The 26,317-nt window shown below is 35.8% G+C and overlaps 1 protein-coding gene across 8 annotated transcripts in view; it reads left to right on the top strand.

Moving 5' to 3' along the window:
- The window catches only part of FAM120C (family with sequence similarity 120 member C), a 144,013-nt gene that overhangs the window by 33,471 nt on the left and 84,225 nt on the right, over positions 1-26,317 (top strand). For 7 of the 8 annotated variants that reach the window (XR_014019988.1, XM_081277241.1, XM_081277240.1 and 4 more), the window contains exons 2-9: positions 834-1,080; positions 2,341-2,423; positions 6,889-7,017; positions 18,938-19,037; positions 19,660-19,736; positions 20,172-20,449; positions 21,157-21,430; positions 22,055-22,226. Coding sequence is in view for 7 of the 8 variants with exons in the window: in XM_081277241.1 (XP_081133367.1) it covers positions 834-1,080; positions 2,341-2,423; positions 6,889-7,017; positions 18,938-19,037; positions 19,660-19,736; positions 20,172-20,449; positions 21,157-21,430; positions 22,055-22,226 (1,360 nt within the window). In the remaining variant the exon portion in view is untranslated. The remainder of the gene's footprint in view (positions 1-833; positions 1,081-2,340; positions 2,424-6,888; positions 7,018-18,937; positions 19,038-19,659; positions 19,737-20,171; positions 20,450-21,156; positions 21,431-22,054; positions 22,227-26,317) is intronic. The other variant, XM_081277242.1, reaches the window with a different exon arrangement.

Raw genomic sequence — 26,317 nt, 5'->3', positions numbered from 1 at the left:
AGTCTAAACTGTCTAAAATTAAAAAAAAAAAAAAAAAAAAGGATGGGAGCTTAGCTTGTGGTTAAGCACACTGGGCTCAACCTCTAGTACCAAACCAAACAAAAAATGCTCTCCACAAAGGTGCTGGTACAATGGAAAATGTATGTGTACTGGAGTCAGATCAATCTGTGTTTTAATTGTTTACCACTCATTATGCCACTCTGGGGACAGCCAACCTCTTAACAGCCTTTGTTTCCCCATTTCTAAAATGGGGTGATGTTTCTGATGTCTTTGTGTTGGAAGTGCCTTAGGTGTGTGCTCTTGCAGTATAAACTGCTTCTAAGATAAAAAGCATGAATTTTAAAAAAGAAATGAATGTCAGTTTCTGTTTCTACATTCATTCTGAGGTTTTCATCCAAACGTACCTTGTCATGGCTGATCTGATGATAATGTAGGTAGAATATGCATAGTACATAGTAGATTGTGAGCAATAATTAATGGTTTTATTATTTTTCTAACAAAGATCTTCTCTGTCATTGTTTGAAAGTTATACAATATATACCATGTTAATTTTAGCCTTCTGATTTTGAAGAGTCTTAGGCCAACTTTCATAAAAGAAGTAAAAACGTACTGGGAATTTTGAGTGAACACATGTACAATTCTGTCTTTGTTTATAGAAATAATCAAGTTTTAGGCCGAGAGAACACTCTGGTTTTGTTTTTGCTCTTTTTAAATATATTCTGCGCAACCACATGTAATCTTAAATTTCATCAAATTATAAAATTTTCCTGACTTATAACAGTGCAGACCAGTTTTTGTGGCATATGAAATGTTTTTTTTTTTTTCTCTCCTAGGTCTTTCAGAGCCTTGAAGATCACCATTTGGAAGTGGTGGCTTTTTTCAGGGAAAATGGCTTTCATGGCCTTCTTGCCCATGACTCCGAGTATGCACTCTACAATATTCCCTCTTACTACAGTTCCCATGCTCTGAAACTGAGCTGGAATGGGAAGAACCTTACTACTAACCAGTTTCTGATGCAGGAGGTGGCCAAGCAGCTGGGCCTCAAGCGGATGAATTTTCCCATATTTGCTGCACTGCTAGGTATGTAGTCCAAAAGAAAAAGTCCAAGTAAATTTTCCTCTTCCATTATTAAGGATTAAAAACTTGAGTGATTTAGCCTATCATCATTGGGTTCATCTTTTTTAAAATTCTCATGCCAAACACCATGATGCAGAAAACACAGTGGATGCTTGGACTTCTTTGTGGGACACCCTAAAACTCAGAATTTTTGACTCATGGATTGTTATAGGATATTCCAAAACATCATTTGTATTCTTATAAAACTTATTATTTTTTTACATTTTATAACTGCTTTATGCAGAGTACTGTCTTAGGCTAAATGTTTCATTTGTCCTAGTTATTTTGGTTCCTCACTCAGATAATTAGCATTTCTTTCCCAGTGTCTAAATTTAGATCAGGAACACAAATTGTTGATTATATTTTTCTTTTTCTCTTCATTTCTTTTGTACTAATATTTTATTATGAAAATTTCCATAATACAGCAAAACTGAAAGAATTTTACAATGAAAACACTATATCCACCACCTATATTCTACCATTAACATTTTACAATACTTGCTTTATCATATATTTTATCCATTCCTCTATCCCTCTATTATACTGTCTTTTAAGGATGTATTTAAAGTAAATTCTGGACAGTGGATTATGTTTTGAATTGGTTTTCCAAGTAATTACAACCTGAAGGTTAACATATTTATGTTAGATGTGATCACTGCTCTGTAATTCCAAAGGATATGAGTTTGAGTAACCTAAGAGTATCAGCACAAGTTTTGGAAGTAGGCCTTGTGCAAATCACTGAAGTCACACTTTGCCCATTTCAATTTTCTCATCTGGGAAATGGGAATAATAATACCTCATAGTATTATTGATGAGGTTAAATGAAACGAGATATAAAATGCTCAGCACTTATAGGAAAGTAATTAATTTTGTTGCTGCTATTATAAAAGGCAGCATAACTACATGATAGGTAATAGCATGAGCTTGGAATTATATAGACTTAGCTTTTCATCCTGGTATGTACATACCTAGGGCCAAGTCACCAAAATTGTCTAAACCTCAGTTTCCTTATCTGTAAATGGAAATAATACTATCTTGCATTGATATTATAAAAATGATACATATAATACACATGATATGTAGTAGGTAATCAACACATCACTACTGTAATTATTTGGTCATTATGTTAATTATTTGGTCATTTTCTCTCCCAGGATCTTTTTCATGGCCTGGGGTTTCCAGGAAACATTGGTATAGTCAATAAATGACAAATGTACTTTATAGGTAACCACATTCTCCCAGATGAGGACTTGGCTGCTTTTCACTGGAGCCTCTTGGGACCAGAACATCCTCTTGCATCCCTTAAGGTAATGTGTCCCATTTCCTGCCTGTACACATTAGAGGGTAATCAAGTTTTAGAATTTGATGGAATAATTATCTTTCATTAGATTCAAAACACTTCAGATACAGATAAAATTAGTTGTAATAATATCCTTATAAGAATCCATACATATCTATAAAGAAAAATACTAATATCCCACTAGTAAAATAATGAACAAAGAACTGATACAGACAATTCACCAAAGAGGAAATATAGTGGCCAATAATACTATGACTAGATGTTCAACATCTCTAGTGACCAGGCATGTGAATTAAATGAGCAGTATGATATTTTTTGTTAACAGTTAAGCAAGGGGCTGGGGATGTGGCTGAAGCGGTAGCGCGCTCGCCTGGCATGCGTGCGGCCCGGGTTCGATCCTCAGCACCACATACCAACAAAGATGTTGTGTCCGCCGAGAACTAAAAAATAAATATTAAAAAAATTCTCTCTCTCTCTCTCTCTCTCTCTCACTCTCTCTTAAAAAAAAATCACCATTTAAAAAAAAACAGTTAAGCAAATATTGAAAAATTAGTCTACTGCTATCAAGGCTGTGCTGAGACTGATGCCCACCTACACTTCTGGTGGTAGTGTAAGATGGTGATTGTATTGTATTTCTCTCATTCTCTCACTTTCCTAGATGACTGTTTCATATTGTCTCTTTCTTCCAGCCTAAATACTTCTTTATTTGCTCATTCTCAGTACATAATCCCCCTTCCTTTTCACTGAGAAAATGGAAGCAATGGGAAGAGAACTTTCATAAGCTCCCAAACCCTCCTTACCTCACCAGCATATATCTGTGTGCCCATGTGCTCCTGTTAACTGTGGATGACTGTCCATGCTCCTATCAAAAGCCAACCCCTCCACTCACATTAGATTCTATCCCCTCTTGCCAATTTAAGGGCATTTGTATAGCAATTCTTCTCCTTCTTCACATCATCTATTTTTCTCTCTTCATTGTTTTTTCCCCACCAAATGTATAAACACATCCATCTTAAAAGATAAAACAAGTCGGGCATGGTGGCGCATGCCAGCGGCTTAGGAGGCTGAGGTAAGAGGATCATAAGTTCAAAGACAGACTCAGAAATTTAGTGAGGGAGACCCTAAGCAACTTAGTGAGACCTTGCAAAATAAAAATAAATGGCTGGGGTATATATAGTGGTAAAGCACCTCTGAGTTCGACCCCTGGTACCAAAAAATAAAAGTAAAAACCCACTGACCCCCCCCAAAATAAAAATAAAAACCCACTAACACCCAAACTGCTACATATTTTTTCTCATATCAAAGTCTTCTAAAGAGTTGTCTACTATTAAGCTGCTTACTATCCTCCTCTCCTGTTCTCTCTTCAATCTGATTTGCTGAATTTGCCCTTGACCTTGTCAGTAACCTCCAAGTTAATATACCCAGTGACCAGTTATCTGTTTTCATCTTCCTTGACCAATTGGCAGCATTTGACATGGTTGCTCATTCTTCATTTGTCTTTAAGGAAAGCACTCTCTTCAGATTTCCTCCTGTCTCACTGATTGCTGCATCTCGGTGTCCTCTGTTATTCTCTTATCTTAAAAATGTGAAGTGTCCCAGAGTTCTATCCTGGTTTTCTTCTCTTCTATCTACACACATGATTTCATCCAGTCTCATAACTTTATGACCTTCTGCCCATTGCCTCCAGCTCTAACCTCTTTCTCAAATTCCAAATTCTAATATCTATCTACTAAACATCTTCATTTACATATATAAATGGGCATCTTTTTTTCCCCAGTTTTTAGGGATTGAATCAAGGGGTGCTCTACTACTGAGCTACACTCCTGGCCTTTTCTGTTTTTTTTATTTTGAGAGAGTTTAAGGCAAAATAGGCCTTGAAATTTAATCTTCCTGCCTCAATCTCTGAGTTTCTGAGATTACAGACATGCACCACCATTATTTCTTGCCTGGATTATTGCAATAGCTTACTAATGGATGGTTCTGTGCCTATACTGTCTTCCCACCCCAGTCTGTTTTCAGTGTATCAATAGATGTCACTCACCCAATCGTTACCACATTGTATAAACCCCTATACTTGTCTGGCCCCCTGTTATACCTCTGATCTCATGTTAGAACCTCTGCACTTGACATTTCTTCTACTTGGAATGCCTTTTACTCTCACATAGCCATTTCCTCACTCCTAGAATTTTCTCAATAAGACCTTTCCTGATCACTCTTAAATTTTATACACATACCCATTTAAAATTTTATGTGTACACACACATATTTGCACCTGCACACATACATGTACTTGAATTCCATGTTCCTTCTCTACTTATGTCTTTTTTCCTAGCTTTTATCTACCTCTAGCACACTATATATTTTACTTATTTATTAATTTTGACTCCCCTCACCACATACCAACACACTTATACTAGAATTTAAGCTCCCACGTGGGCAGGAATTTGTGTTTCTTGTTCACTGCCATGTCCTCGGTACTTAGAGCAGTACTAGCACATAGTGTGCAGTAAATATTTTTTAAAGGGAAAAAATGGTACATCATTTTGTCAAAACAGTTTTTATCAAAGCATTTAAGAACATTATACTCTAATTCAGTAATTACCATTTGAATAAGCTTATAATTAATTGGAAAGTGGGCAATAAGTCACACCCACATTTCATCATAGCATCAAAATTTTTCTTTAAAACATTTTCAAGCATCAAGCCTATTTCAAGTGACATATGCCTGTAATCCTAGTTACTCGGGAGACTGAGACAGGAATATTGCAAGTTCAAGGCCAGCCTGTGCAATTTAGTGAGGACCTGTCTCAAAATGAAATTTTATAAAGGGCTAGAAAGGCTGGGCTTTGTGGCACACACCTGTAATCCCAACAACTGGGTAAGCTGAGTCAGGAGAATCATAAGTTTGAAGCCAGCCTCAGAAACTTAGTGAGGCCCTAAACAACTTATTAAGATCCTGTCTCAAAATTTTAAAATTTTGGGGGTTGTGGCTCAGTGGTAGAGCGCTTATGCTGCACATGTGAGCTACTGGATTTGGTTCTCAGTACCACATAAAATAGATAAGTAAAACAAAAGTATTATGTCCATGTTCAGCTAAAAAAATTAAAAAGAAAATGAAAATTAAAAACGGGACAGGCATGGTGGCACACACTTGTAATCCCAGTGGCTCAGGAGGTTGAGGCAGGAGGATCTCGAGTTCAAAGCCAGCCTCAGCAAAAGTGAGGCACTAAGCAACTCAGACCCTGTCTCTAAATAAAATACTAAATAGCGCTGGGAATGTGGCACAATGGTTAAGTGACCCTGAGTTCAATCCCTGGTACCAAAAAACATAAAATAAAAACAAAAAAGGTCTGCGGATGTGGCTCAATGGTTAAATGCCCTTGTGTTCAATCCTTGGCACCAAAAAATTAAAAAAGAGCTGGGGATGTAGCTTAGAGGTAGAGCACTTACCTATCATGTGTGAAACCCCATATTCCATCCCCAGTACTGAAAAAGTTATGTAAATAAGATTTTGCTAACATTGCTGGGTTTTGTTGTTGAGATATATATGTGTGTGTGTGTGTGTGTGTGTGTGTGTATAGTGTGTGTATTTTAAAGCAAAATGCCATAATTCATGTTATTTCAACCCCACATTCTTTGGTATATATATCACTAAAGAACTTGAGCATTTTCTTACACAAGCACACTGCCATTATCACTAACAGACAATGCTAATCTCTTGGTATAATCTAACATCTAGTCCATTTTCAGGTTTTACTGATTATCTCAAAAGGGCATTTTTGTGATTAATTCAAATCAGGATCCAAAGATGGTCCACACATTGTAACATTTCTTTTAATAACAAAAAGTTGGAAACAGGGCTGGGGCTGTAGCTCAATGGTAGAGCGCTTGCCTTGCATGAGTGAGGCACTGGGTTCCATCCTCAACACCACATAAAAATAAATAAAGATATTTTGTAAAAAGTTGGAAGCAGATAAAACATCTCATGAAAGAGAACTAGCTGATTATGGCAGTGTCATCAGACAATTGTTACTTATGTAGTAGGATTAAATATGGTATGCTTTTATGTCTTTATATTTTTCCAATCTTTTCCAGGTCCTTTGTACTGAAAATAAGGGGAGAAAAAAACTATTTTAAATATAGTTTAACTAAATCAGTGATTTATTTAATTCCATATCTCATCCCCACCTAACTTTTTTCTAAATGATCCATCTTTTCCTAAAAAAAAAAAAAAAAAAAAAAAAATCTATGGCACTTGTGATTGGACTCAGGGAAAATCTACCACTGAGTTACATCCTTAGCCCTTTTTAAATTGTGAGACATGGACTTGATAAATTGCTGAAGCTGCTCTCAAACTTACAATCCTCCTTCCTCAGCCTCCCAAGTACCTGGGATTATAGGGTTGAATTACTACATCGTGTTTAGTGATCCATCTTGACATTAGTAACCATTCTTTATCTTGCCTTTTCTAGGTTCGAGCTCATCAACTGGTTCTTCCACCCTGTGATGTGGTGATCAAGGCTGTTTCTGAGTATGTTAGTTCTATCAAAGACCCTTCAAACCTGGATGTGGTTGGGAAGGATGTTTTCAAACAATCTCAGGTGAGCTAGCCTTCTCTTTCCTAAGACAGTTGTCTTAACTTCTCCAGCAACACTAGCAAGTCTCCTGTTGTCTTCAATGACATATAACTTCTCTTTGCTTGTCTCCTCTGATCTGATAGATTAAAGCCCCCAAATTTCATTTCCTTTAAAATATTATTAGGCTTGGATTGAAAGGGTTTTTTTTTTTTAACTGATGATTAACGTAAAATAATCCCTCTAGAAAATACAATACATAAGGGAAAAAATTAACTTAAAATACCATTACCAGTTTCTAGGTAGTGATATTTTAAGTGAATTGTTTAAATTAATCTGACATATCTCCTTCTAATCAATTTTTTCCAGTACGGAGGATCAAACTTAGTGCCTCCTATATGCAAGGCAAATTCTCTACCACAGACCTACATCCCCAGCCATTTTTTTAAGCCAATATTTGCTTCTGTTTTATTTATTTATATATGACAGTGGAATGCATTACAATTCTTATTACACATATAGAGCACAATATTTCATATCTCTGGTTGTATACAAAGTATATTCACACCAATTCGTGTCTTCATACATGTACTTTGGATAATAATGATCATCACGTTCCACCATCATTTCTAACCCCATGCCCCCTCCCTTCCCCTCCAACCCCTCTGCCCTATCTAGAGTTTGTCTATTCCTCCCATGGAACCACCATTTGAACCAGCTATCCCTCTCCTCATTCTATACCCAAAGGACTTAAAAACAGCATACTACAGGGACACAGCCACATCAATGTTTATAGCAGTACAATTCACAATAGCTAAACTGTGGAACCAACCTAAATGGCCTTCAGTAGATGAATGGATTAAAAAATGTGGCATATATACACAATGGAATATTACTCAGCAATAAGAGATAATAAAATAATGGCATTTGCAGGTAAATGGAGTTAGAGAAGATAATGCTAAGTGAAGTTACCCAGCCATTTTTTTAAGAGAGAGAGAGAGAGAGAGAGAGAGAGAGAGAATGTTTTTTTAATATTTATTTTTCAGTTTTCGGTGGACACAACATCTTTATTTTATGTGGTGCTGAGGATTGAACCCTGCGCCCAGCGTATGCCAGGCGAGCACATTACCGCTTGAACCACATCCCCAGCCCAACCCAGCCATTTTTTATGTATATTTTAACATAAAGGAGGTCTTACTTAGTGGAGGATTAAATGGGTAATGAAAAAGACACTTAAAATGAGTGCACTAAATCATGAATCAAAATTTCATGGTTATTTATGGGAGAAAGGACTCAATTGGGATTTTTTTTTTTTTTTTTTTTGGTACTGCGAAATTGAACTCGGGGACACTTAACCACTGAGCCACATCTGCAGCCCTATTTTGTAATTGATTTAGAGACAGGGTCTCACTGAGTTGCTCAGCACCTCGTTTTTGCTGAGGCTGGCTTTGAACTCACGATCCTCCTGCCTCAGCTGCCTGAGTTGCTGGGATTCCAGGTGTGTGCCACTGTGTCAGGTTTCAATTGGAATTTTATCCTAATAAAATTAAACTAAAAATTATGAAAATATGTTGGTTTTATTTTTAGAAAATTGATTATCTTTTTGTAAGAACACTCAAGCCTATCCCAAACCCATGGCACTATCAGTTATTCTCTGTCACTGAAGTTTTGTATTCTGGAAATGTCATATGAATGGAATCAGTCATACAGTAGATAATCTTTTGAGATTTCTTTTATTCAATATAAAATTCATTCAATATAATGCTGAGTTGTTGCATGTTACACATGTCAATAATTTGTTCCTTTTTATTGTTGAATAATATTTGTTGTATGGATATACCACAGGTTTTTTTTTATTCATTCACCCCTAAAGGTTATTTAGGTTATTGTGGGTTTTTTTGAGGGGGGGCTGGAGATTGAACCCGGGGACTTGTGAATGCTAGGCAAGTACTCTAACAACTGAGCTATATCCCCAGCCCTATTTAGGTTGATTATAATTTTGGTGATTATGAATACAAAAGCTATAAATACTTGTATACAGGTTTTTGTGTGGACATTAGTACATATCTGGGAGTGGAATTTTTGTGTCATATGGTAAGCATATGTTTAAATTTGTAAAGACCTTGCTAAACCAGTCACTATTCCTTTTTTACCAGTGCTTGATCAGTAATTTTTAAAATGCATTTTTTTTTCTTGATACCAAGGAGTGAACTCAGGAGTGTTTAACTAACACTGGGCTACCGCCCCAGCCTGTTTTTTATTTTTTATTTTTTTATTTTTGAGACAGGGTCTTGCTTAGTTAAGGCCTTGTTAAGTTGCTGTGGCTCACTTTGAATTTGTGATCCTCCTGCCTAAGCCCCTGGGTTATAGGTGTATGCCACCACACCTCTCTTATTTACTTATTATTATTTTGGTACTTGGGATTGAACACAGGTATGTTTAACCACTTAGCCACATCCCTAGTCCTTTTTATTTTTATCTTGATATAAGATCTAAATTGTTTAGATCTTACTGAGTAATTGAGGCTGACTTTTCAAGTCACTGGAATTACAGGTGTGTGCCACCATGCCCAGCCATTGAATTATTTTTTTTTATTATATGTATTTTTTAATCTTTATTTTATTTCTTTTTATGTGGTGTTGAGGATCAAACCCAGTGCCTCACATGTGCTAGGCAAGTACTTTACCACTGAGCCGCAGCCACAGCCCCCCATTTAACTTATTTTTATTTTATCTTACCAGAAAAGAATTCAGGGCCTCAAACATGCTGGGCACTGAGCCACAAACATTTTACCACTGAGCCACACTTCTACCCCTCATTACAGTTTTAATTTCCTTTTCCCAAATACTAATGATAAAAATGTTTTTTTTCTGATTTATTTGCTTGTATCTTCTTTGGTGAATTGTCTGTTGAAAAATAGTCTTTTGCCCATTTTTGAAAAATTTTTTTAGTTGTCAAAGGATCTTTATTTTATTTATTTATATGTGGTTCTGAGTATTGAACCCACTGCCTCATACATGTGAGGCAAGCACTCTACCACTGAGCCACAACCCCAGCCCTCTTTTGCCCATTTTTAAAGTTCATTTGTTTGCTTAAATGTTGAGCTTTGAGAATTCCTTATATATTCTGCATCTGAGTTCTTTGTCATGTATCTGGTTTACAAGTATTTTCTTCCAGGTTGTTTTTTAATTTCATTAGCATCTTTTATAGAATAAAATTTTTAATTTCCATCAGTTTTTATCATTAATGGATCATGCTTTTGGTATCCTGTCTAAGAAGAACTCATTGCCTAATTGCATGCATGATAATTTTCTCTTTTTGAAGTTAAATAGTTATGCATTTTACATTTAGAACAAATCATTAACTTATACTTCATTTCTTTATAATATGTTAGGGATTTTTGTTCGTTTTCTCGTTTTGTTTTTGCAGAGGGATACCTAGCTGTTTCCACACAGCTTGTTTAAAAGACCATCTTTTCTCTGTTGAATTGCCTTTGCAGTTTTGTCAAAAATCATTTGGTTAAATTGCATGGGTCTATTTCTGGATTCTCTTATGTTCAATTGATCTATGTGTCTGTCCTTTTCCAGTAGCACACTGATTATTGTAACTTTATAGTAAGGCTTAAAATTGAGTAGTGATTTCTCCAATTTTATTCTTATATATATTAGTTGTATATGGGCACAATACCTTTATTTTTATTTTTATGTGGTGCTGAGGATCAAACTCGGTGCCTTCCACATACGAGATGAGCACTCTACCACTTAACTACAACCCCACCTAAGTTTTAGAATAGTTTTATTTATTTATAACTATAGGGAAAAAAATCCTTGTGGGATTTTGATTGGAACTGTGTTAAATATATAGATGGCTTTGGTTAGTCTTTGAATTCATGAATATGATATGCCTCTATTATTTGGTCATGTTTATTTTCTTTCATCAACTGCATGTTTTAGAGTTTTTAGCATGTCTTGCATATGGTTTTTAGTATTTATACTTATTTCCTATTTGTGGCATGTATTGTCATGAATGTTATTTTGTTCCAGTTTTAATTGTTCAATGATGATATAAAGGAATGATTTAGTTTTGTTTATTGACCTTATAAATTGTGACCTTTGTAAACTTTCTTATTCTGGAAGGTTTTTTTGACAGACTTCTTGGGATTTTCTGTGTAGTTGTTCATGTTGTCTATGAACACAGACAGTTTTATTTATTTATTTTTCATCCTACATGCCCTTATTTATGTTCACTTACTGTATTATTTAAGATTTCCAAATGATGCTGAATAGAAATGTTGCAAGTGGATATCCTTTTCTTGTTCCTGATCTTTAGAGAAAGCAGTCAATAGTCATTGAATGTGACATTAGTTGTAGGTTTTATAGATGCACGTTTTCAGGTTAAGGAAGTTGTCTTCTATTCTTGGTTTGCAGAATGTATAGTGTATTTTTACAAATGCAATTTATCTATTCATTGATAAAATCATATTGTATTCTTCCTTAGTCCATTAATATTTTGGATTGATTATTGAATATTGAGCAAACTTGGTCATGATATATTATTCTCCCACCCCACCCAACCCCCTTTTTTTATATAGCTGGATTTGAATTTGGTATTTTGTTGAGTATTTTTTTAAATTTATTTTTTAGTAGTTGGACACAATACCTTTATTTTATTTATTTATTTTTATGTGGTGCTGAGGATCAAACCCAGGGCCTCACATTTGCGAGGCGAGTGCTCTACCACTGAGCCACAACCTCAGCCCCTTATTGAGTATTTTTAAATTTTGTTTATTTTGAAAGAATTTTGGTCTGTAGTTTTGTTTTTAATATTTGTTTTTTAGTTATAGGTGGACACAATACCTTTATTTTATTTTTATATGGTGCTGAGGATCTAACCCAGTGCCTCACGCATCCTAGGTGAGCATTCTACCACTGAGCCACAACCCCAGCCCTGGTCTGTAGTTTTTTGTTTGTTTGGTTTTTGTTTTATTTTTGTGCTGTGTTGGTCTGGTTTTGTTATCAGGGTAGTGTTGGAGTCAGGAGTTTACAAGTACTCCTCTTCTGTTTTTAAAGGAATTATATAGAGTTAGTGTTATTTCTTCTTTGTTTCACAAGATTTATCAGTAATGTATCTGGCATGGATTTCTTTGACCTTATTCTGTTTAGAATTTGATGAGCTTTTTGAATTTCTAAATTTGCATTTCAATAAATTTGGTCAGATTTTAGCTATTATTTCTTCAAATAGATTCTCTGCTCACATTCTTTCTCCTTTTCCTTCTGTGACCCAGAGAACCAATTTAGACCTTTTGGTGTTATCCCCTAGATTTCTGATACTCTGTTCTCTTTTTTGTGGGGGGCAATTAGGGATTGAACTTGGGGTCACTCAACTAATACTGAGCCACATCCTTAGCCCTATTTTTTTTTTTTTTTTGCATTTTATTTAGAGACAGGGTCTCATTGAGTTGCTTATACCTCACTTTTGCTGAGACTGCCTTTGAACTCTCGATTCTCCTACCTCAGCCTTCTAAGCCACTGGGATTACAGGCATATGCCACCATGCTGGCTTTCTATGTCTTCTTCTTCTTTTTTTTTTTTTTTTGAAGAAATTATTTTTCTTTTTTTATCATACTGGCTAATGTGTTGATCTGTGATAAGCTTCATTAACTCTCTGCCATCTCTCTTTTGCTGTAGAGTCCTTCTACTTTTTTATTTATTGTATTTTTAAGTTGTATAATTTTCATTTGGTTATTTTCATATATTTTCTTTCTTTGCTGAGACTTTGTTTCAAGTCTTCCTGTTAGTGTCAATATTTCTATAATGGCTTTTAAAGAGTCTTTGTTAGGTAATACCACACTGTGTCAACATTGCCATCTCAATTTTCTTTATTCACATGAGTTAACATTTTCTGGTTCTACCCATGTCAAGTAATTTTGGATTATATCTAAGAAATTTTGAAATTATGTTATGAGGCTATTGATCTTCTTTCAGTATTATGGGGCATATTGATAATTTTTGTTTTAGGAATCAGTAAATCTATTTTGGTTCAGACCACTAGTACTTTAGCCTTCCTTGAGCTGTGCTTTCAGTGTCAATACAGTTGTTAAAGTCCTTGCAAACATATCTAGATCAGTCCTGTGTATATGCCATTTAGTGTTTAGTCTGGGTCTTGGGCCATAATCTATCTCTTAATTCAGTTTTAGTCTGTGGTCTGCTGTTCAGAGTCAGATTTGTGCATGTGTTATTTCAGGAGTGAACCCAGTAGTTCATAAACAGCTTGTCATTTTGCTTTTAGTAGTTCTCCCCTGCATCTATTCAGTCTTCCTGGTTCTTTGGGCTACCCGCTTTTTGGTCTTCTTGCCAGAAAGTCAGAACTTTAATCACCCAACATTGTGTTGTACTTTTTCTGACTGTGCCTATGACCAAGGAGCAGAAGGACAAAAAGAGAGAAGAAAAATCATTCTTCTTCTAATTGGAGAGCAAGGTTCTTATCTTTCAGAGTTTTAGTTTCCTGCTGTTTTTCAATTGCCACTGTTGCCATCCAAGATTTGCTTTGGTCTGGAACACAAAGGAAGAGAAAAAATAAAAAGGAAAACAGGGTATTTCTTTTTGGAGACCACTTTTTCACTACTCAGGCCAAAACTGGACTACAATTTCTTTCTTTTTCAGTTTCTTTCATTTTTCTTTTCTTTTTTGTGTCAGAGATTAAACTGAGGGTTACTTAACCACTGAGCCACACCCAGCCTTTTTATGCCAAATCTCACTAAATTGCTGAGGTTAGCTTTGAACTTGTGATCTTCCTGTCTCTGTCACCAGCCCCAGGATTACAAGTGTGTGCCACCACTCCCAGCCTGGACTAGTTTCTTTTGCAGCTTTCTCTGACCCCACCAGTGGACACTTTTAGATTTCAGAGTGCATTGTGTATATACTCAGAGATTCTGGAAGAACAAGAAATCCTAAACACATCATTTAATCAGTAGTACTTTTGTCACCAGAGAGGGTCCAAGGAATTCCCAAAAGAAGGGAACATCAACTTGGAACCACTCATGTTCTTTTTTATCCTGTGGTACTGGGGATCATACTCAGGGCCTTCAGCATTCTGCCCCAGGCAAGCACTCTACCTTTGAGCTACACCCTCAGCCCCACCCAGTTCTTAACATTTATTACAAAAAGAGTAGTAGGACCTGTTCTTAGGTAAAGATTTATTTAAGAACAGCAAAGGAATTCACACTCAGAAGTGTGGATGACCCTCACCTCTCAGAGAAGATGAGTGACATGCCCAAATTTGAGTGCTCTGATGATATATATGATTTTTCAGAGGGTGGGCTGGGATCACAAACAGGTGAACCACTGTTAGATTTTGATGATTTGTTAAATGTTTATAAACTTTCTTGAAGATTAAGTGTCATGACAGCTTAATCCCCTAACAGCCACTCTATACTTAGAGGTTAGAATTTTCTCTGTGTCAGATAGCCTAGCCATTAATCATTTGTGGGCACATAGAGTAAGCACCTCAGGTGAGTGAAATTTTAATTAATCATATGTCTAATCTCTATAAGCATATGTTAAATGTTCTGTTTATCTTTAACTGATGAGCAAGCTCAACATAACTTGTCATGTTTTTAGATGTCTCCTTTTATTAAGGATCTCTCCCCATGATCCCATTGTAGTTAACCTATCTCACTTTGAATCCTAGTCTTCTTCCCCAGTCTGCCTATAACTATATATTAATAACTATCCTCAGTGGGAACAGAGGGAACTGTACTTATTCCATTTTATCTAATACTGAAACTTCTATTTTTTAAATGAAAGGAATACAATATGAGTATTTGGTTTGGGGACCTAAATTTTCCCGACACAATTTTGTGATAGCACAATCTAATATGTTACCTTGCATTTAACTTGCTAGCACAATCTTAACAAGTATTGTCTTACAAAAAGTATACTTGGACTTTTGTTTCCACAAGGGCTTATATTTTTTCTCTATCCAAATGACTGTCTTTTCAAATGCCTTTCTCCCCATTATCTTTCATAATTCTCTCTTTTACTGTTGTTGAATACTAATTACACCTGATCCTCATTTGTCCATGCTTTCCACCATGATGTGAAGAGCCCCTCATTTTCCTTGACTTTAGAAACATTCCCTTATGGCATATTTGCACATTTGCTTTGTTTATTTGTCCTTTTAGCTGTTTGTATCAGACAGGAAGAGACTGACGCACAACAAAAAAAAATTGACCTGTTTAGTAGAGTGAAATGTTAAGTATGGCATACTGTTTAAATGGAGAATAAACTTTATAAATGCTTAGTTGCATGGTGAATTTTTTTAATATTTATTTTTTAGTTGTAATTAGGCACAATACCTTTATTTAATTAATTAATTTATTTTTTATGTGGTGCTGAGGATGGAACCCAGGGCCTCGCACATGCTAGGCGGGTGCTTTACCACTGAGCCACAACCCCAGCCTCATGGTAAATATTTTTAATGTCATGATTTTTTATTATCTTTGTGGCTTCATACATTTTTGAAGAATCATAATGATTATTTTTAATAACAAAGGCTCCTTTATAAAAAAAAAAGAACTAAAATATTGGAAAATAGAGGGCTGGGGTTGTAGCTCAGTGGTAGAGCACTTGCCTCGCATGAGTGAGACTCTGGGTTTGATCCTCAGAACCACAATAAAAATAAATAAATAAATAAAGATTGTATGTGTCTACAACTAAAAAAAAATTTTTTTTTAAAAATTGGGAAATAAAGACATAGTTTCTGATTACACCCCAATCCTCTTTATTTTCATTTTTGTTTCTTTTTTGTGGCAGAGCACACCAGGGTTGACCTACCCAAATTCCCCTTTTCAAATTTTGAGACTAGGCCTCACTAAGTTGCCATGTTTTCAACCATTTTTCATTGGTACTGTATAATCTTCATAAAATCGTTTTGTTTGTTTTTGCAGTCCTGGGGATCAAACCCAGGTCCTGGCCCATGCTAGGCTGGTGCTCTACCACTGAGCTATACTCCCACCCCATAAAATCAGAATTGAGGAGAGCTCTTATAAACAAACATACATACTGTTTACTAGCACAGATTGAGCATCCCTAATCCAAATTACAATATCTGAAACTTTTTTGCATGACTGTCATGATGTCAAGTATAAAATTCCACACCTGACCTCAGGGTTACATGGGGTGAAGTATTTCGGTATATTGGGTCATAGATCTCTACTGATTGGCATTGAAGAGTATATAAGACATATTGTTAAATGCTAAAAGGAGGTGATAACAATGTGATAGTGATTCCATTTGTGCAAAAAAACCAAAAATCATATTGGTGTCCATATGTGTGTGTAAAAATAGCAAAATTCATGAAAGAACATCTACCAAACAGGTCACTTCTTAGGAAAAGAGTAGATGCAGAGAGAGAGAGATGTTAAGGGAGACTTGTACCCTTTGTAGTTTTTAGAAGATTGTTTTCTATTATTATGTGTATTACTAAATATAACAAGGAGATTATGAATAAATAAATAATGGAATGTTGATAGTTTACTATTATTTAATCATTTAGATGCCACTCTGACAGTCAATAATTTGTGAACATTCTCTGGATTTGAAACCCTTTTTTAATCACATCAAATTCAGTTTTTTATTAGTGTTTTATAGTGATGTATAATTGTGGGTTTTATTTTGACATATTTGTAAGTGCATATAACCTAATTTGTTCCATTTCAATCTCCAGTATTGTACCCTTACCTCTCTACCTCCCTCCCCAACCCCTTTCCTCTATTCTATAGAACATCTGTTAATTTATTTTAAAATATGTTTTAGTTGTCAATGGACCTTTATTTTATTTATTTAACATGGTGCTGAGAATCAAACCCAATGGCTCAAACATGCTCTACCACTGAGCTACAACTATAGCCCTGTTATTTTTAATTGGCTTTTGAGATACCAGAGTGATTTTGTTTCTATTAGTCTGTAGGACCTCGAGGTCTCAGTTCCTTTTTTTTTTTTTTAATGTGCATGCACAAATACAAATAAAAGCCCTGGAATGTTTAAAGATTCTAGATGTTAATAATGACAAACTCTGAGAGATACCATTATACATGTTAAAAATATTTTTTATTATATAGTCTATTGTTTCTATGAGAAATAAATATTGTTATACCTAGTAGATAGTAGTTAGAGGTTTTTGGTAGAAAATACTCAACACTGGAATTGTATGGTGAACTTGATATTCTCATGCATTGATGATGGCACTATAACTTGAGGCATCTGTTTTGGAAAGAGATTTAGTATAATGTGTCAAAAGTCTGAAAATGATCATACCCTCTAAAAATGCACTGTGCAATAACCCAAGATTATGTTAAAAATATGCTTATGAGAGCATTACTTTTAATTAGAAATTGTCTTTAATATCTTAAATTGCATTTGGTAAAATATTATGAAGATCTTAAAAATGTTCAGGAGAAAATTCTGATAAATCTAAAAGCTCCTTCTCAGCTCTTTTTCTGCAAAGGTAAATAGTACTTTTTGCTTTTACTTTTTTTGTGGTGCTGGGGATCAAACCCAGAATTTGGCCCATGCTAGCCAAGTGCTCTACCACTGAGCTACAATGTTAAACCAGAATTTTTTTTTTACCTATATTGCTAAAGATTGGTTTTCCCTTTGCTTGATCTTTATATATACATTTGTGTTTTTCTCTTATTCCATTCAGTATAATATCTTTGAGATTTATACCTATCGTATATATCAGTACTTTGTTCCTGTTTTATTCCTGTTTAGTATTCCATTGCATATCTATACAACAATTTATCCTGATTTTCTATTGATATACATTTGAGTTGTTTCTAGTTTGGAACTATTGTGAATAAAACTCTTATAAACATTTTGGTTTGTATCTTTTGGAGGACATATGCACTCATTTTTCTTGGGTAAATAATTAGCAGTAAGATTATTTCTGAGTGTGGTGGCACACACCTATAATTCCAGCTATTCAGAGCCTGAAGCAAGAGGATTCCAAATTAGAGGTGAGCCTATGCAACTTAGCAAGACCCTGTCTTAACATTAAAAAATAAAAAAGAGCTGAAGATATAATTCGGTGGTAGAGCACCACTGGGTTTTATCCCCAGTACTGAAAAAAAATTAGGTTTACTATAGCGTATGGTAAATGTTTCATTTTATAAGAAACTGTCAAGCTATTTTCTAAACTGTACCAATGTACATTCCCACCAGCAATGGGCTGGAATTCCAGTTTTTCCATATACTTGCCAGAATTTAATATCACTAGTCTTTAATTTTAGCTCTTCTGATGGATATATAATATTGTCACATTGTGGTTTTGTATGCTTAAGTGCTCTTAGTTTTAATGTTTATACCTTTTGAACCAATATCATTTTAAGGATGTAATCTGAAATCCAGAAAAAAAATTATATGGACAATATATACTCTTGTTATATGGCTTAAAATAGCCAAATATTAGAAATAACCTAAATGTCAGATATTATCAAAGTGGTTACAAAATTTTATGATAAATGCATAATGATAAAATATTCATCCATTTAAAATTATAGAGTACAATGTCAACAAAAAAATATGTATATAAAATGGTATATACTGCAGCACAATTTTTTAAAAACTAATGTAAGGAAACACATCGAAATATTGTTAGATGGTTATATTATGTGATTCCCCACCCCATTCTTATGTATGTTTCCTACAGATCATGTGATCATTTTAGAATAGCATGAAATGTAAGTAAATTTTTAAAAGAAAATCCATATTTTATGTTCCAAAATGATTTCTCTCTCCCTAATCTTTTCTACAAAGTGGAAATTTGTTTTCTTGGGTTTCTCTAAATATTTGATTTCTGCTATCGTTTTGACTCCCTACTTATAAGTTGTATGAAAAAGACTCTCTTATCATTTCTTTTTCTGACAATCTGATGTGCCAACAACCAGTCCAGGACAGAAGATAAAATAGAACGATTCAAGAAAGCAGTTGAATACTATTCAGTCACAACCAAACTCTCTTCACTGCCAGTGGGTCCCTCCTTTCTAGGTAAGGCTTCCATCTGACCCCATGCTGCTCTGTTCATAGGGGAAACTGTGTTGGTACATCAGGAACTCCAGGGTCAGAGTGGAATCACTTATTTGTGATTGTGCCTTCCTAGAAGTCATCACTATTTGGAAGGCATTTAATTTTGATTTTCATGTAAAACAATGAACACCCTGCCTTCCCAAATTTAGAGATGGGGAACAAAGTTATTTGCTTAGTTTAGACTGCTTCTAGTAGTAACCCACGCTGTCTTGATATAAAACATCCCTGGTGTTGGGGTTAGGTCTGAGTTTGAATCCTACCTCTGCTGCTTACCATCTGTGTGACTTTGTAAAGTCACATTCATGATATGTAATCTATAGGGTTATTATCATATGAAAGTTTTTTTTTATTTAAGACTCCTGGCGTGACACATAGTAGCTGTTCAATTAACTAACTTTCTGTGGTGTTGGGGATCAAACCCAGGGCTTTATGCATGCTAAGCAATGGCTTAATCACTGAACCATATCCCCAGCCTGTACCTTATTTATTAATAAAAAATTTTCATGTGGTGGTGGTTTGGCAGAATATAGCATTGTAAATTTATTAGGACTGATTGAAGTACAGCCTTTTCTCTTGGCTTTAGGCTTTCGAAATAACCGTCTTGGAAATCCTCCCCTTCCACGAAATCAAATGGGCACAATTTCTGCTGGAAAGCCAATGGTAAGCATCCTTTAAGAGGCCTGAGACCTTTTGTTAGCATTGGACTCAGATTGCTTCCTGGTTTTTATTATCTGAGTTGCAGAGATAGGCTGACTTAGTGTTAGCAGAATGCCAAGCTCATAAATATCCATATCACATTCTACTTTGAGGCTTTCAGACTATGAAAAGATAATACCCATATCAGTAACCATTAGGGCATTGTGAAGGTAGATTAGCTAATGTTAGGGAATGTTCTAGGTGACCTGGATTGGTTCATTGTCCTTTTTCTAGTGGATTCTGTTCATGCAGCATGGTTAGAATTATTTCTTATCATTCTCAGTAGGATATCTCAACAGTCCCTGCTACTGGTATCATCTACTATGTCACAACTGCTGAGGGAACCATCTTGGAGCTGGTAAAATGTTAAACAGATTTTCTGTCTGTTTTGTCCTTTAGTTTTCTCACCAAGTGCCCCAGAAAATGAAATATCCACCACCATTCCCAATGGGACCCAACTCATCTCTTCTCTTCTCCCATCCTCTGGGGGATTCCCATGCTTTTTCTGAGGATCCCATGCTGCAGGACAGCCCCTTTGCCAATTGGGCTGTCTCTTATGACTCCTCTGCATCCCAGTTTCCCAATTACCTGACTTCCAAAGCTTCACCTCCTTTGGGACCAGACTCTTCCCACTCCTCTTCCTCTGATGGTGATGAGCCAAATGGAGCCAGTTCTGAGTAAGTATCTGTATAGACAACCAGGGGGAAAGACTTCAGAAGGAATGTGGGAAAGTGTATATTTTTGGCTTTTCTCTGTCATTCTTTGTTCTTTTGGCCCTGTGCAGATGATAATTTTCAGATGACCAGGCTACTGAGGTCAAAGGCAGCATAGCAGTTGGTTAGTGAAATCCTGGTATGGATGTGCTTTATAACTTGTCTGTCATTTCTCCGTTTGTGAGGGGGATAGTTTGAATGTAGAAAAAGAAAAATAATGTATAGAGTTGAAGTGATAGAACAGTTGAGTCGGCAGTTATATTGTTTAGCAACTGAGACAGGGTTCTGGTCCTAGCTCACTTTTTAAAGATTATTCCTCTAAACAGATTTTTCTTGGGAAGCAGAACTATTTTGAGACTGCAGTTATAATTATTTTCTTTAGAATATAAGCAGATTCTTAGCATGGCCTTTTTTTTAAGATATAAAGGATTCAGAGTGATTCCCATGACTTTTGATTGCTTTGGTTTGTGTCAGGTGAAAGAATCCAGGAAGGCAGTGATGGCCACTGAGAGGAAAGGTATGGCCACTGAGAGGAGATGTCCAGTGCTAACCCAGCGTCTGGACCTCCAGAGGGTTTGCGAGATTCCTTGGGATCACAGTAGCCATCTTGAGTGGAAGTATCTTTATCAACTTCCCTTTTCTGTTCTACACTGTCTTTCTAAATTTTTCAGTCACATCTCAGAAACTCTTCAGCAGCAGCCTGGTTGGGAAGATCCCAATGGTGACAGAGGGTCTTGGGTACAGCCTGTGGATGCTGGAGTTTCAGAAGCCAGCCTAGGTGATGGTGAGCCTCACATCCCATCTCTGCTGTCTATGTCTACAAGGAACCACATGGACATCACAATTCCACCCTTACCACCAGTAGCTCCAGAAGTCTTGCGGGTTGCTGAACACAGACATCGAAGGGGTCTTATGTATCCATATATCTATCACGTCCTCACTAAGGTGAGACAGCAGATCAGCACCCACCTCCCTTCTCTTAAGAATACTTTATATTTCCTAGGACTATAAGTTATCAGAAAAAAAAGTCTGATAATTGGTGTTTGAAAAAAGATAAAGAAGACCAAGTGTGCTGGCACTCCTCCTCATATTAAGGGCCCCAAATGAGTCAGGACCAGCCAGAGATAGGACTGTACAGTAAATGATGTGCCTAAAAGTGAAGTATAATTCTGAGATTTTGCATGACCATGCACCAAGTTGGTGGACGTTTTCTAGGGATAGGCAATCTAAGAAGAGGCTTTGTGCCATTGTTCCTTATGTTTTCCTCTACTGCATAGCTATTCCCCTCCTCTGGTCTTACCATACAAATCCATCCACCAGCAAATTGTCTAAGACTTTCCCCATTAATCAGCTATAGTCAATCATAGGTGAGACCTCCAAAATGGAATATAGCTTATAAATTGACTTGTTAGCTGGGCTTCTTACAACTTTTTTAATCTGAAACTCTGCATACAAACAGAAAATTTAGTGGCTGGGCTGTAGAGGCTGCAGTTCATTGTTGGTTCTTCTCAGTTTGGTTTCAAATCTTGAAAGTACTCATTTTCTCCTTTCCCTTGCACCTTTCTCTAGGGTGAAATTAAGATTCCTGTATGTATTGAGGATGAGTGTAACATGGAGTTACCTCCAGCTGCTCTCCTGTTCAGGTCAGCTCGTCAATATGTATATGGAGTCCTTTTTAGTTTGGCAGAGACACAGCGGAAAATGGAACGCCTGGCCATACGGCGGAGGCTACCTGTGGAAGGTAAGTGTAACTAGATCTAGCTTTGACAGCTCTCAATGCTTGACACAGCAAAGAAAAAAAGATATATATGCAGACACATCATATAGGCTATGCAGTCTTTAAGAAAATGTGTCATTCATCAGTCACAGTGGTTCACGCCTGTAATCCCAGTGGCTCAGGAGGCTGAGGCAGGAGGATCATGAGTTAGGTCAAAGCCAGCCTCAGCAATGGCAAGGCACTAAGCAACTCAGTGAGACCTTGTCTCTAAATAAAATACAAAATATGGCCAGGGGTGTGGCTCAGTGGTTGAGTGCCCCTGAGTTTAATCCCCGGTGTCCCCTAAGAAAAAATGCATCATTCATGAGAATATGTATCAATATGAGAAGCACATTAATGTAATAGCCCCAAATCTGCAATTATCAAACATTCAGAATGACTGCTGCTTATAAGAACCATGCTGGGCTTTGAGAATATGGAATTGTATCTGACACAGTCTTGCCTCCTCAGAGGGGTTTAGTTTTGGGATTTGAATCTGTGCTTAGGTGAAACCATTGGGGTGTTTCAAGCTACAGAGTAATATGGTCAAATCATTCAAAAAATACTGTAAATTTATGCTTCCATGAAGATAGATTGGATGTAGTTTTTCTATTCTTGCTGCTAAGTACAGCTAACCCCAGGACACATATAAAACAAGCATAAGATATTCTAGATGGTGGGGAGAAGGCAGACTGGCTGATAACCTTGAGGCCCAAGGAATGATGCAGTGGTGCACTAGTGAGTGCCTTGGGTTTTCTTTTTGCCTCACATATCCCAGTCTGGGTGAGGAGCAAGCTGGCAAATGGCCTAGAAATGTCAACAGCTGCAGACCAATAAAAGCCTCCAAAAAGCTGGCTTTCTGTGGTCAAAGGAAGAGAACAAACATCCTAGCAACATAGAAAAATTTTAGGTAATAACCACTGTACTCCAGCCATAATCCATAGCATACACACACACAGCCAGCAAAAGCCTTATGAAGAGAGCCTAGACATTCATCCTTACCAGGGTATAATGAGGTGCCTTACCTGCTGCTGCTGGGGAGGTATCAAATAAGGTTAAGTGTGGACTGCAACTTTCCACTCCCACCTGGCAGTGATGAAATTGTGTCCTCCTTTACCAGTAGTGGTCAGAAAAGTCCTGCTAAAACACAGTATTTAAATAAAATCCAGAATCTTTCAAAACATTCAGCTTTTGCCAGGCACGATGGCACATACTTACAATCTCAGTGACTCAGGAGACTGAGACAGGAGGATCACAAGTTCAGAGCCAGCCTCAGTAATGGCGAGGTACTAAGCTACTCATTGAGACACTGTCTTTAATTAAAAAAAAAGGACCGGGGATGTGGCTCAGTGGTTGAGTGCCCCAGAATTCAATCCCCAGTACTCCCCCTCCCCAAAATACAAAAAATGTTCAGTTTTCAATTGAAAATTCCTCATCATGCCAAGAACTAGGAAGGTTTCAAATTCAAATGATCTCAAAGTGACTAAGAATAAAGTGACTACCAAGATGATAAAAGTCTGGATTATCTGAAAAGGATTTCAAAGCAGCCATCAATAAAATGTTTTTAACAAACAATTATAAATATGCTTGAAATAAACTAAAAATAGAAATTCTAAGCAAAGAAATAGAAGATTTAAAGAAAAGCCAAATGAAAATTAAGAACTAAAAATATATAATTAGCAAAATAAAACACTCGATGGATTAAATCTTACGTAAGAGATAAAAGAGGAAGAAATCAGTGAACTTGAAGTTAGAACAATAGAAATTACATAGTCTAAAAGAACAGAGAGAAAATAGACAGGAAAAATTAAGCATAACAGAAGATTTGATATTGGTATCATCAAAGTCTCAGAAGGAGAAAAGAAAGAGGATGAAAAATGCAGAAGTGTTCAAGAATAATGACTGGGCTGTACTTAAATTTGGCAAAAATTTAAATCTACATATTTAAAAAACTGCATTAATCACAAGGCAGTAAGGAAATCCATGTCAAGATAGATCATGGTCAAAGTTTTCAAAAGTAGACAAAACTTACTGAAAGTAGCCACACAAAAATGGTGCTTATTGGGGAAAAATAATGCAAATAAAAGCTGATCTCTAATTAGAAGCATTACAATCCAGAAGAAAGCAGCACAGTATTTACTGAAAGAATTGTCAACTCAGAATTCATTATCAAATAAGAAAATTCTCTAATAATTAAATCATGACTTTTTTCAGTTGAAGGAAAACAAAGATAATTTTTCATAAGCAGAAACTACCCTAAAAGAGTGTCTAAAGGTAGTTCTTTTCATAGGAAGAAAATGATAAAATAAGGAATCATGGAGCATCAGGAAGGAAGAAAAAAACAGTGGAAAGAACAAAAGAATACATAAGTACAATAGACTTGCTGCCTTGAGTTTCTAAATTATGTTTCACATTGAAGCAAAAATCACAACACTGTTTAATGTGGTTCTCTATTTAGAGAAAATATTTTAGACAATTATAAATAGGGTAGTGTAAAGAAATATAATATAGGTCAGGTTTCTACATTTCACTTGAACTGATAAAATGTCAATACCAGTATGCATAAATTATGCATATAATTTATTTATAAGTATTTGGAATTCAACCCTGGTCCTCAGGCATTCTAAACATGTGCTCTACCACTGAACTGTTTCCCCAGGCTCCCTTTGTATATTTTTTAAATGCATGTTCTAGGTATTAAATACATAATGAGAGTGTGGTACAGTATGTGCCTAGCATTCATGAGGCCTTAGGTTCAATCCCTAGCACCCCCAAAATTATACAAAAACAGTTGTTCTCAAAAACACTATAGATAGGGGCTGGGGTTGTGGCTTAGCTGTAGAGCGCTCGCCTAGCACGTGCAGGGCACCAGGTTCCATCCTTAGCACCAGATAAAAATAAAAATAAAGGTATTGTGTCCAACTACAACTAAAAAAATATTTAAGAAACAACACTATTGATAAATCAAAATGGAATCATAAAATTAGTTGAAATAATCCACAAGAAGAGAAAAAGAAGAAAACAAATGAAACACTTAAATAAAACTAACATGATAGACTTACTCTCTAATATATCTATAATTATATTAACTATATAAAGCCTAACTATGCCATTTAAAATGCAGATTGGTAGACTAGATAAAAACTAGCCCAAGTAAATCTACTAAAGATTTACTTCAAATATAAATGTTTCAGCTGGTTGAATGTAAAAGGAAGGAAAATGATACACATGCAAACCTTAATCAAAAGAAAGCAGGAACAGCTATATTAATCCTACATGTAGTAGATTTCTAAGAAAAGAATGTTGCCAGAGACAGAAAGAGACATTATATAATGATAAAAGTGTCATTCTACCAAGAAGATAAAGCAATCCTGAATGTGTGTCACCAAATAATACAGCCACAAACTATGTGATATAGTAACTGATAGAACTAAAGGAGAAATAGACAAACCCATAATTATAGAAACTTCAACTGCCCTTTCAATAATGGGCAGAATCACTAGACAGAAGATCAGAAAAGCCACATAACCAGTGAGTAGGATCTGATCAACTCTTAAAGAACATCCAACAAGAGGACAATATACAATATTTTCATGCAGCCACAGAGCATATGCCATGATAGATCATATCCTTGGAAATAAAACAAACCTCAGTAAATTTAAAAGAATTGAAATCATACAGAATATATTCTCAAACTTCTGTGGAATTGAATTAGAAATCAAAAACAAACATAAAATCTGCAAATATTTTGAAAATAACAAAGCATGTGTATATAATCTCAGGGAAAAGTCTCAAGGGAAAGAAAGGCAGAACTGAATGAAAAATAAATACCAGTCCTCCTCAACTTAAGATGGGCCTGTGTCCTGATAAACTTACCATAAGTTGAAAATATGTATATATGGAAATGTCACAGTGGAACTCATTAACTTGTACAATTAATATGTGTTAACAATTAAAAAATAAAAAGCATTTAATATGCCTAACCTAGTGACCATCACAGCTTAGCAACATAGCACAGTGTAGAGTATCAGTAGTTTCTCTTCATGACCACATGGCTGACTGGGAGTTATGGCTCA

Source organism: Spermophilus citellus, assembly GCF_964194105.1.
Source record: "Spermophilus citellus genome assembly, chromosome: X".
Lineage (NCBI taxonomy): Eukaryota > Metazoa > Chordata > Mammalia > Rodentia > Sciuridae > Spermophilus > Spermophilus citellus.
Note: the sequence above shows the minus strand (reverse complement) of the source record. Positions and strands in the feature narration are given on the sequence as shown.